This window comes from Eutrigla gurnardus, assembly GCF_963514095.1.
Source record: "Eutrigla gurnardus genome assembly, chromosome: 10".
In the NCBI taxonomy this organism is placed as follows: Eukaryota; Metazoa; Chordata; class Actinopteri; order Perciformes; family Triglidae; genus Eutrigla; species Eutrigla gurnardus.
Window position 1 is genome coordinate 20318565 of NC_139924.1, and position 12602 is coordinate 20331166.

Genomic DNA, 12602 nt, shown 5'->3' on the forward strand with positions numbered 1-12602 from the left:
CAGCTGTTTATAAATCCAACAACATGGGGAGAAGTGGACGACACGCTTTTTGTAGTCCATTATTGTAGTTTCTCCAGCGCAGATCCACATCACTCACCGGTGTCGATCATCAGCAGCGTTATAATGAAAGTCCGGTCTGATTCTCTGAGCACTGGTCAACTTTTCCTAAATCCTTTTGAGTTCTCCTATCGTCTTTCCTTAACCCCGTGACATTTTCTCCAAAGGTCAAGGAATAGGAGGTAGGACCAATTTTTTTTTACTATTCGACTGCACCCCCGACTTTTATTGGGAGGGTGATGAGGTGAGTAAACAGGTGTGCCTCATTACAGCAGCACAAGCCACGCCTCCAGCCACACACATGCAGGAGGAAGACGAGTGGAGGGGGAGACAGAAACAGGCACTACAACATGAGGACACTGAATGACAATTAAACAACAGCAAAAAAAAAAGTTCCAACCTACAAAATACCCACAACATCAACCAAAGTATTCAGCAATTTGACCAAGCAATGTTGTGTTTGAAAAATGGTTTTATAGCCTTATACCATTAACATTATTGATTTCATAGAATCTTCCCTTAGTCCTATGATCCTTTGCTTTCTCTGACAGTAGAAATTAGCTTATTCTCCAATAGAAATAGAAAACAAAGCAAAAATAGTTATAATAATAATAATTGTATTATTATAATTAATAATACAATAATACAAGTGTGTGTGTGTCTGTGTGTGTGTGTGTGTGCGGCATTAATCTGCTCCTACATCATACGTTTATTCAACTAAAGGAATTTAGTGTCTGGCTTTATATTAATTTGTAATACGCTTCCATAAGAGGCACTTATTTACATTGTAATACAACATTGTCACTGGCCATATGCCTGCTGCAGCCGTTATGACCCGTTGTTATCATTCCCAAATATCAATGCCTCTGACTGCTACCTATTTCCATTCATGGTCTAGGGTAACACCGGCGTCTGTTTGTGTGTGTGTGTGTGTGTGTGTGTGTGTGTGGCAAGCTAAAATAAATACCAAATTTAAAAACAAAGTTACACAAAATGTCAAATAAACGTTTATTATCTCCAAATCGAAACAACGTCACACTTCCTCTGTACACAGACAATCATTGCAGCCGTGGCACTTTATTCACATCCATGAACCCATGTATATATTAATTTTCACTCTACTTCAGGGGTTAAACTATGGGGCCTGTCCCATGATGGGCCACAAAACCTATTTTGCTCGAAGAACACTAGTTTATTTTCATGAATGATCTCAGTTCTCCAGGATTGATGGATCTTTTTTTTCAGGTTCTGGAGGATGAAAGTTTAATCCACGTGCTCATCAGTGTTCAGGGTGTACAGCATGTAGCCTGTGAAGATATTATACTGCAGCCGGTCACAGAGCATCCTCCCAGACATCAGCTCAACGTAGACCTGATCGCCTCTCTGCAGCTCCAGCAGCACCACCTGAAAGTATACGCAGTACATAGCATCATGTGGCCATTGCAAAACCCTGTTGAAATGACAGGGTAAAGGATTTCCTTCCCCCAATTCACAATTTTAATATTTGCTCACCATTTGTGCAATCACGTTACTTCGCTCTTATTCTCACTTCTTACCTGACTGCCAGTGTCTTCAAGATCTTCTCGATTGTTTTCCCAAATGCTGGCGATCACCACCCCGTTCCGCATCAGCTGGACCTGCGACAAAAACACAAGACGAAGTTACGAAACGACCTTCTGTTTCTGTGCGAGTAAACCAGCACAATGTGTTGTGAGGTCAGGTATTCGTTAAGCGTATCCAGTCGGCTTACTTGATGGTAGAGGCGCCCTTTCTGATCCACGCGTGAGTAGACTGTGAAGGAAAAGACGTAAACACCAGCACAAGGGGCAGTGAAGACACCTGGGGAGGGAGGTGAGGAGTTAGTGAGGTCTTAGCTGAAAATTGAAAAGCTTACGTACGTCATTTAGGTGTTTCCTACCTAAGGCAGGGTTAAATCCATTTGCGTCGTTAAGAGTGACATTGGAGTAAGGGATTGAAACATTAGTATTGAAAGGACCAAAGCAGTGCTGAGGAGTATCTGAAATCTGCATGGCAATATCTGGATCCATTGTGGCTTTGAAGGCAACCTGGCGGCAATCTGAGAGAAAGGGGGAAGAGAGATATTTTACTGTACAACAAAGCCTCTACAAAAACGTATTTGCTTGCTGTGTGTATTTAATCTCGGTGCAGCCTGCTCACCTGTGAGCTTGTGTATATCGTATTTCAGTACGCTGACATCTTGCCACAACTGAGATATCCTTTCGAAGATATGATCTTCCAATTCGAACACTTGACCGGCTGCACAGCAGCAGCCACGCTGGTGATTGAAGGCACAATCGCAGTCCCAGGCTTTCCAGGCATCACAGGTTATAGGTTTGTCCCATTTGACTGGAACGAGGTGGAGGGGGAAGGTAAAGGAGAAGAGGTTGTGTCAAAGAATAACAACACATATTTGGATCGCGGAGCGTTCACAAAAGACAAACTGATGATGGATGACTTTAACAATGAACAGGACATGTTTGTTCTGTGTGGATTAATGCTGATGAAAGGAATGTTTGGGGCGGCTCACGTGCAGCCTGTGTCAGTAGTTCAATGGCGGTGGATTGGACCGCCCCACCACCACAGAGAAACAGCGCCCCCAGCAGGAACAAAACTGGTAATAAAGCCATCTGGAAAAAACAACAACAAAGCATTCTGTATTGGATCAATCATGGTTTAAACTGGACCTGGGTGAGAGGCTGAACGTCCTGAGTGGTGTCACAAGGGGATTTGTAAGAAAATACAACCTTTAACTTAAAAAATTAAAAGCATGCAATTTATTGCAGTCTCCCCCAAATTCATACACGTCTCTGATATCACTGTTAGAGTAAATGTGACCCTGAGTCATCCAACAATCCAACATGCACTGAGTTAATTCAAACATCTAGCTGCACTTTACTTTATTTTTTTATTCTTTCTTGAAGGCTTAAATGATGACATATAATAATCATTGTTATAAAAGTAGAATAATCTAACAGTGACAGGAAGTAGAGATAACACAACACAACTCACCCCAGGCGCTTACAGTAATCCATCAGCTTTGCTTTGAGGTATTTAATCTAATGATAAGTCATTATATTTTAAAAAATGACCTTCAAACCCTGGATGTGATACAACACCTGTCAAACCCAACCCACAAAACCTCATAACTCAAAATTATACACAATAACGAGAATGAGAAGTTATTATAGCTAATTATTGGGTGAAATGATTGATGGTTAGCAGCCAAAGATACCAATTTTTTTTTATTTTTTTTCAAAGGATTATAATTGTAAACTTACTGTTCTTTTGTCCCTCCCTCTGCTTGGTCTGAACAACTATATGCTACGTTCTTCAGAGTTTGTCAAAATGAGAGTTTTAAGAAGGTGATGAACTTCTTATTGGTGCACTTTGTGACCCTCCCCTTAAGGTTAATGACGCCTCCTCACACACACACACACACACACACACACACACACACACACACACACACACACACTGAGACACTCCAACTCCTTCCACAGAGAGGGCCACGTATGTCCCTGCATTGTAATACAGTACACTTAATGGTTTAACTTTCGTGATCTTGTTGCACCTTTCAGCATCCTATTGTTGGGACCATAATAGCCCTTATTAGGACAGCAGTGTCTGATTGCCACCGTCCCAGGGAACACCACCTGCACAGAAATGCTGTTATGGAGATCCCTGGGGATATAACACCCTACAGACATGAAGACAAAAGAGGTGGATAAGAAAGTGTTATCAGTCCATCAATGGAGGCCTAAATCTGAGAACAATATACGGCATCACCTGGTTCTCATGCTGAGATAGAAGGAAACGCTGCAGTGATACCGTGCGTTCACATAATAGATTTCCCTCCACAAATTATCGGAAACTCAGATGTGGTTTGTTTTGTGTGGAGATATGTAATAATTGACTAGTTGAAGTTGATATTCAAGTGAATTAAATGATCTTCTGTTGTGGGCCAGTAATGATGCCATTACCAGTCAGGAAGCCATTAACAGGAAGGGCTAGGGTGTCTTTCTTCTTTCATCTTGTTTTTTAGGGGTTCATGGAAAGTAAACTGTTTGTGAAAAATTTGCCATCCATGGCGAGATTTTTAACTGGCATCGCAGCCAGTTCTACTACCAAACGTGTTCATGCACTCACACAGGAACAGCAAGACTTTGTCTTCGTGTTGAAGCTATGTACATCACGCTTAATAGAAAACCTGTAATTCTCCAAATGATGTTGTCGGTTATTCCCTAAACTTTCCTAATGAATTAAGAGTGCTGCAAAAATGACGTGTTTTTATAGTCCAACCCGGAAGTTAGAATCATGCTGGTTCCCTCGACACCATCAGTGTGATTGGATTTTGGATTATGACTGAAAATTAGCTTCATGGCAAACAAACATTTATGAAACATACACGTTTTGTTCAGCACCATAATCTGTTCACCATAAAGGATTTTTGAAGCCTAAATGCAATCGCCAGAAGGAGAAACCTAACATTGCCACCATTAAACTAAAGGCAGACTTGTGTTCAGCTGTGACGCTGTAACTCTGTAACACTTGCTCTTGGGTGATGTTGGGTCTTAATAATGAGCATGATCTAGTCCTGCTCTATGCGTAAAGTGTCCTGAGAGAACTTTTGTTGTGATATGACACTATAAGTAAAATTAAATTGAATTGTGCAACTGCTTCGGCTGTCATTCTTCCCTACCGTTTGTTTATAACCCAAAGTTGCACAGTCATGTCTTCTCCAAACCCTATTTGATAACAAGGAGTTCTCTGTGTTTAGGCACAATGCATTGTCTGGTTTTTTTTGTTTGTTGTTGTTGTATTTTTTTTTTCTACCAGGTGTCCCAAGTCAACTGACCTGATTCTTCACAGGGTCTTATCTACTAGATGGAGGCCAGGGTGTAGCAGGTGTTAAATGACCGCGCTGTGCCCTGACCTCAGATGCAGTTTCAAACCAGAGCTTCAAATTACTCTGTAATGATGGAAATACATAAAACATTTTTTACATTTTTCTGAGATTGTTCGCCATGAAGAAGAACATGTGCAAAGAGTTAATTTCCATGTGACAATTCCAGTGACCAGCAAGTGGCCATGTCTTCCTCTGGAGTCTGGAGATTTCTCTGTGACGTTTGAGCTTTTCCTACAAGGAACAATTCCTCATTGTTGGGTTCTACAGATCCCACTCACTGTGTGTGTAAAATACTGATTACAATGGCAAACTCTTTTGATTTCATCATTAGTTTCTGACCGAATTAAAACTAAATGTAGAAAATGAATGCAGTCATAACCCCTTTTCTTTGCCACAAACTGCTTAACACGCTTAAAGTTGACAAAATACAGAAATGACCATAAATCATTATGATTACACCAAAAAAGGAAAAATTGGTCTATATTTTCTTTTCTTATTTATGTTCTTTATGAGGTAATATGCATTCTCTGTGTTCCCTGATAAAACACTTAGAAAATACACAGGAATACAAAGCTGTTTTGTTTTTGTTTTGAAACATAAAGGGACTACAATATTTTTCAGCATAACTCTGTGGTATCCCAAATAAAAGTAACCATCTTATTTTTTTTTACTAAACTTTAAAAGCTAAAAAGGCTACATATATGTTGTATGCCATAAACCTCATTCACTAACTCTTGTGTCACATAATCTGTCAGTATTTTGTGGGTTGAACATGTTGCATATCCGCTTGTACCGTTTCGTATTGTGATATATATTAATAGATCATACCTGGTGATATAACATAGTTGATTTAACCTCATGATGGTTCACACACAGAGTAACTCAAACTGTGAATAAACTGCTTTATTTCAATGTGCTTAAATACATGTCATTAACTCAAATCAAGTAATTTCCATCTCAAATGGTCAAACTGTAGGCTATCAAGAATAGATGGCAAAGCAAAGATCACATTTCAATAATTAGGTCAACAATTTATTTCATGCAGGCAGATTCATTGAAAACACACTACAATGCTGACTGCTTTGTTTAAGATCCTAATCATTTTAATCAGGTGCATGGGTGTTAAGTAGTCCTTGAAACACAATCGCTCCAATGGCATTGGTCGAACCCAGATGTGATGGATTTAACAACTGGCTTCCTTCATAATTGATCAAATTGAAATAAGGGCTTCAAGGCACCGCAGAAAGATTTCACTCTAGCAGACTCCAACCTTGTAAGTAAGACAAGAGATGGCACAAAACGCACTTTGCCTCCCAAACTTATTCAGTTGGATAAAGCAGAAAGCCACTGAAAGTGTTATAGTGGCTGCTGTAATCAAAGAGGAAACATCCACTGGGAAGTTTGGTGACCACCTGGTCCCCGGCATTCAGGTGGAGGGCCAAGACCCTACTGGCGCTGTCTTCTTGGTCTTGCATGTTATCATCGTTGGCTCCTACTACCAACTGGCCGTTCACCAGCAGAACGACGCAGGTGGCCAAGTTGTTATCAGCATAACCAGCGTCGCTGAAGACGGTGAGGGCGAGGCTGTAGACACCAGAGCGTTGAACAGTGAAGATACCGGTTTCAGTGCTGTAGCTGTCGCCCAGGTTGATGAAGACATGTTTGTAAATGATGGTCTGGTCTGTTGTGTGGCTAATGTAGTCAATGCGATCGGTTAGAGCCACAGAGAAAGCACTGCGGCTGGCTGTAGATCCAAAAGGGTAGACAACGGTTTGGAAGTTAAAAAAAGCAGATCCTTGTGTTTCAACATTAAGGAAAGACTAAAGTCTGAAGAGACTGTGTTCTTTTTCAGAAGCTTTGTGTCACTCACCTTTTATATTGGAGAAACTTTGCTTTGATTGCAAGTATTCCTTCTCCAACTGGTTTAGGGAAGTGTTAAAGTATGTCTTCAGCCTGTTCATCTCTTGCCACATCATACAGCAGCCGCAGGCACCATGGTCTCGAGTGCACTCTGAACATGAACACATATAAGTACACTTGCAGATGAGAATATACACAGACACACTGATTTTTGCAACCACAATTCCTCACCGCTGCCTGCCTTCGGGGGTGGATCTGTTGTATTGCCTTGTGACGGGTCCCACTGATATGCATCAAGGGCTGCATACAGCAGACACATCACTACGATAACTGAGGAAAGAAGGAGCAAAGCGTAAAGCATTAAACCCAAAAGGAGTTTTACATCTACTTGCCTGCTGTATTCATTGTATATAAGGATTGCTTCTATTTAATCTCACCTTTCATGTCGATGGCTTCAGAAGGATGGAAGGTGCAATAGACTGACCAGTAGAGCAAGTGTCATGGATATATAAAAATATATTTTCTCAGAGTCCCTCCCTTGTTACCTCTCAGTTTTTATTCCTCCTCTTCTATCATCACTCCTCCTTGTTTTGATGAGTTTTTTTTTTTATTTATCATCGTCACCAGGTGCTCTCACTTTCCAAAATCATACACCCCCTTAGGCTCCGTGTCCAGGTATCACCTATCGTCTGGACACAGCAGCGCTCGAAGAGCTGTGTGATAGATTAAGTTAGTTTTATATGCCGTGCTGATATTTTTGTAGAAAGCCATAAAATAGCTTCAGCAGCAGCTGGATTTCTGTTCTGCCTATACTTCATATTGATATACTGAATGAAGATAAGAATTGTTTTATTAAATGAATGAATTCACATCATTTATACTTATACCAATTATACTTAATGAATGGATAGAGAATTATGTTAAAAAAAAAGCTCTCTTCAAGGTAAAAATATAAAAAGCATATATGGATGTGTTATAAGTCACATCTCATTTCATCCTTACACAATGCGCAGAATAATAAAGACCATAATATATTTGAGTTAAAGTCAGATAATCTGTATTAACAATATGTATCTTACTCTACTCACACTTAATTTGTGATGTCTTTTATTTCATTTATCTGGATTTTATACGGCATCCGTTTGCATTTATCTTCAGTTATTATTATTAAGGGTGATCAAAGCTGTAATTTAAGCTTCAAAGAAATGTTTCAAATTGTGGTTGGGTATAATTCCAATCCTTAAAGCATCCTTTGTTGACTATATATATGTATGTATATAGTACCTTAATCATTAATCCAAATGACACCATATCTAACGTAGACATAATTTCTTTGCTTTGTTTTATTCAGTCTGCTAAACACAACAAAGTGACTCAGAATGCCAACTAGTTTGTTCAAAAACGTTTATTTCACTGGTCAGTTTCAGGCACCTTTCTTTTTCTTAGATTCAGATTTCTATCACAGTTTCCATCGCATAATTTCAGTTTTCAAGATCAACATCTGTTACAATGAAAAAGACGTCAGAAATGGATTTAAAACCTGGCTTCCCACATTGAAAATTGATGGGATGTGATATCAGGAAGAACAGTCAATCATGATGAAAGAAGAAAGATATCAATAGCTACAAAGCAGACAGATTTAATCTCACAGACTCATAAAGCTGTGTAAACTTTGGTCACTTAATCACGGGTATACAGCAGGAAACCAGTGAAAGTGTTAAAGTGGCTCATGTCCTTGCAGATGAGACACCCCTTGAGCAGCACGACCGCCACCTTGTCCCCGGCCATCAGCTTCATGGACAAAACCGCAGTGGCGCTGTCTTCGTGGTCCTGGGCTTTGTGTTCTCTGAGCGAGGCGACCACCTGGCCGTTGACCTGCAGGTCGGCACAGGGGCCCGTGGTGCTACCAGTAGAATCGGCAGAGTAGATGGTGAAGGCAAGGCTGTAGACACCAGACAGGGGAGCGGTGAAGATACCGGTCTGTGCACTGTAGCCCTCTCCCAGGTTGATGAAGACGTGTTGATAAATGATGAGCTTGTCTTGGGGAAAGGGGCCAAAGCACTCTTTGTTGTGGTCGAGAGCGACGGAGAAGGCGCTGCGGCTGGCTGTGAATGAAGAGAAGAAGAAATTCAAAGGGGATCCGTTGTATTTTTCAAGCTATTTCGATGATGTGCACTCTTTACCAGTTTCCCACCTCGTATGTTGTTGAGGGCCATCGCTGAGTGTTTCAGCTTGTAGCTAAGTCCCTCGTAGCTCAAGTTAAAGAACAACTCCATCCTCTTTATCTGCTTCTGCATCAGACAGCAGCCACATGTCGCCTCATCCATAAGACACACTGTGCGCGCAGACACACACGCATGAATACATTAGGGCGGCAGATGCAAAATCTACGAGCACATGCATTGACTATATCTTGACAGAAGAGAAGGACTTATTTCCTTAACAATCTCTCACCATGAGGTTGTGGCTCTAGTGATGGGAATATGGTTGTGTCCCAGGAATATTCATTAACCCCGAAAGCTGCATGCAGCAGACACAACGCTACAATAGCTGGGGGGAGAAGAGCAAACGCACCAGTAAAATACCAATCAGACACGCAATTATTTCTCCAGTACACTGTTATTTATCTCCCAAATTTTTTCTATTTGTTTTAAATCTTAACATACAGGTTTGAAGCATGTTATCTTAACACATTATGAAAGATGTTGACACTGATCGCTCTTAAGCTACCTTCATCAGGGTATTTTTTAACCCACGCCACTTCCATTATTTCTGACCTTTTGGTTGAAAAGTAAGTCGACCTCATGTGAAGTTCCAACCATCTCCCACCCAAATACTATGCCACTGTTGCAACCTGTATCTTGTCTCACCTCTCATGTTGATGCTGGTTAATGACGATCGCCTCAGTAGGATAAAGGTGTGCAGACAGATCATGAAACAAAAGTCGATATATATTTTTCTAAGAGCTCCTCCCTTGTTCCCTCTCTTTTTTATTCCTCCTCTTTTGGCATCGCCCACCTAGTTTTTTTATCGACTGCCCTATTTGCCTTTATAACGGGAGATGAATTTCTCTATCAAGCTCTCATTTTCGGAAACTCACACAAACAAGCAGGAAAACGCCCTCCAGGGCTTTGTTGTCGATGCCACCCAAGTATCAACTATCGCCTGAGATGAGGTTCACACTTTATGCAGGGTTCGGTTTTCTCATCAGCAGCCAAATAATTATGGTTCATAAAGCTGCATGGATTATATCATTTATATAGTCAGAGTATTATTTGGGCTGTAAATGAGTCTGCTCCAACTGCCCAGTCAAGTCACTCTGTCCATGGTTGAAAACAAACCTACTTGGAATGAAAACAACCCCGTTGAGAGTGTGGAGCAGCGTTGCACATAAAACTACATTTATGACTGCTGGTAGTTCCACGCAAAGACTCACCCAAAGAGCCAAAGAGGAAGAAATCTGTGGTCATCTCACTCAGCGGTGTTTTCACATGCGGGCCCTACTGGCTGGTGGCCGGTTAACAAAGGTTAATAATGTTTTGACAAAGTTTGAGTCATTACAACCAGTGATGTCCTTGAGCATGCAGCCCTGACTGGGCCCGCACAATATTATGTAGTTTGCTGCAGCAGAATGTAAGATTAGCTGTGCACAGACACAGAGGTGCACACTTAGGCATTCACTATTTTACTTGACCTTTCTGTCGTGTTCGGGTCAAATCTGACCGATTTCCTACTTTCATCAATCATAAATATTGTGTTTTACATTTTATTGTCTCAAGGCCTTATGATATCCTCCACACTAGGCATTTGAACATATACAATTGATGGTCTCCTCTTCTCACCTTTTTCCTGCGCTTATGTGCCTCTCCCCAACGTGAACCACACTTTTTGATACAAAATGTATCATATCTTCACACAGACCACCTATATAAAGCTTTATTTGTGTACTGCTGTCATTTTACTCTGAACACAATGAGTAGGCGCCTGATCAGACAATTTTCTGCCAGAGAGGCTCTTGACCTTTTTTTTTCAAACTGATGAAGAAGGGATTGAAGTTGAACCGGAAATAGAGGAGGATGTCTCAGAAATAGAAGACAACATCGATCCTGATTTTGACCCAGACCATTGTGAGACCGACCAGTCAACAGATGGCGAGGAAGAGGCACCTGAGGAAGAGACAGCTGAGGAAGACACACCTGGGGAAGAGGCACCTGAGATGACATTCCAGTCCAAGGATGGCAACATGCTCTGGTATTCATCCACCCAGGACAGAGGAGGCAGAGCAAGAGTTTAGGATATTGTTAGGATGACGCCAGGGCCAACACGGAACGCAACATCTCATGTGGATGACATCAAGTCCAGCTTCCAACTCTTTTTACCAGAGTCCATTATGGAAATTATACTGATGACAAACCTGGAGGGGAGGCGTGTGTTTGCAGACACATGGAAAGCATTGAACCAGGTAGACCTCCAAGCCTACATGGGTCTCTTGATTTTAGCAGGAGTATATCGGTCCAACAATGAGGCTACAAAAAGTCTGTGGGATGTGGAGTCAGGGAGGCCTATATTCTCATCAACTATGTCCCTGCAACAGTTTCATGTCCACTCACGAGTTATCCGATTAGATGACAGAACTTCACAACCTTTCCGACCTTGCCTACGTTTGCAAGGTGCATTCTGACCTGATTGCAAAATGCCAATCCTGTGTGTGAAGAGAGAGACACACACACACACACACACACACACACACAAACACACATTCACACATGGATGATGTGTTCATGCTGATGTTCTGATGTTTTGTGAATTTGGTCTCTGTTGAAAATGATTTTTTACAATACATGCGAATTTTGGAATAAAGTGTACAATTTCAATATTCACTGCAGTTATTCATGTAAACCAGTAGTCTGAGACATTGTTAACAGCTTAAAGGGGAGTAAATAAAATTTGGTGATGATCAGTGGTTTTTGTGTTAATGTAAGAGCAGTTAAAACAGGCCGGTCAAATTTGACCGGGAACACTAAAGTAAGGGGGGAGAAACGAACACGACACAAAGGTTAAACAAATGCTCAAATCTGTGTTGTCCCCAGTGCAGATTTTCCAACCCCTTACCTTAAAAGTAACTGACATATAGGCCATAAGAAACAAAGGTCACACTTAACACAAAATATTTGCCGTCATGTATTAGTTGTTCTTCGATGAGAATCCTTTAGAGTGACAGAGCTGTTGCCGTGCAACAAGAACGTGACATGCACATTAGGTGATGTCGAAATGGCTTAATGGATAGCGTGCCAGGCTCCTATTAGCATGAACACTATCAAGTAGTGTAGTTATTTACCTGTGGTACGTGATACAGAGAGCACTTAGAGTATTGTGGTTAAATGCCTAAAAACATGTTGAAATTAAAAGTTCAGTCTGAAAGATGTGACCTCTGTTTGCCAAGAAGTGAGCTTACTAGACCTCTGTAACCTGCTCCTCCATCATGCTATTATGAATAGCAACGAAGGCTACATTAGACGATGCTAGCAGTACACCCCTGAACCCAGGGCTCTCAAGTTTTAGTCTTAGTTCAGTATGAGATTTTGGCTGAAGGTACTTGTCCACAGGCAGCGTTATTTCAATGCTTCCCATTCATTGTCTATGTAAGAAGCCGTGCAATTTCTTTGTGGCACGGCGAGTTTCGAGAGACGGGGCATCGCGACGCTCCCGCAAGCTCTCGAAAATCTTCTAAACTGACCGTTGTCGAACTAAAATAAAG

At 41.2% G+C, this 12602-nt stretch overlaps 3 protein-coding genes across 3 annotated transcripts; all 3 read right to left on the reverse strand.

Annotated features, from left to right (window-relative positions):
* Window positions 1-1171: 1171 nt before the first annotated feature.
* Window positions 1172-3476, reverse strand: cbln18 (cerebellin 18). The gene is made up of 7 exons (XM_084019350.1): window positions 3357-3476; window positions 2606-2705; window positions 2236-2424; window positions 1976-2134; window positions 1808-1896; window positions 1614-1694; window positions 1172-1461 (listed from the first exon to the last, which is right to left on the reverse strand). Exons 2-7 carry the CDS (start codon window positions 2703-2705, stop codon window positions 1321-1323), a joined length of 759 nt encoding a protein of 252 aa, XP_083875476.1. The 5' UTR covers window positions 3357-3476; the 3' UTR covers window positions 1172-1320.
* Window positions 3477-6303: 2827 nt separating this feature from the next.
* LOC311020461 (complement C1q-like protein 4) lies at window positions 6304-7325 on the reverse strand (the record flags this gene model as incomplete). The annotated part of the gene is made up of 4 exons (XM_084020491.1): window positions 7282-7325; window positions 7076-7174; window positions 6855-6995; window positions 6304-6728 (listed from the first exon to the last, which is right to left on the reverse strand). The coding sequence occupies exons 1-4, from the start codon at window positions 7286-7288 to the stop codon at window positions 6304-6306; spliced, it is 672 nt and encodes a 223-aa protein (XP_083876617.1). The 5' UTR covers window positions 7289-7325.
* A 938-nt stretch (window positions 7326-8263) lies between these two features.
* LOC311019586 (complement C1q-like protein 4) lies at window positions 8264-9735 on the reverse strand. Its single transcript, XM_084019126.1, has 4 exons — window positions 9715-9735; window positions 9299-9394; window positions 9039-9179; window positions 8264-8949 (listed from the first exon to the last, which is right to left on the reverse strand). The coding sequence occupies exons 1-4, from the start codon at window positions 9719-9721 to the stop codon at window positions 8525-8527; spliced, it is 669 nt and encodes a 222-aa protein (XP_083875252.1). The 5' UTR covers window positions 9722-9735; the 3' UTR covers window positions 8264-8524.
* Window positions 9736-12602: the final 2867 nt, after the last annotated feature.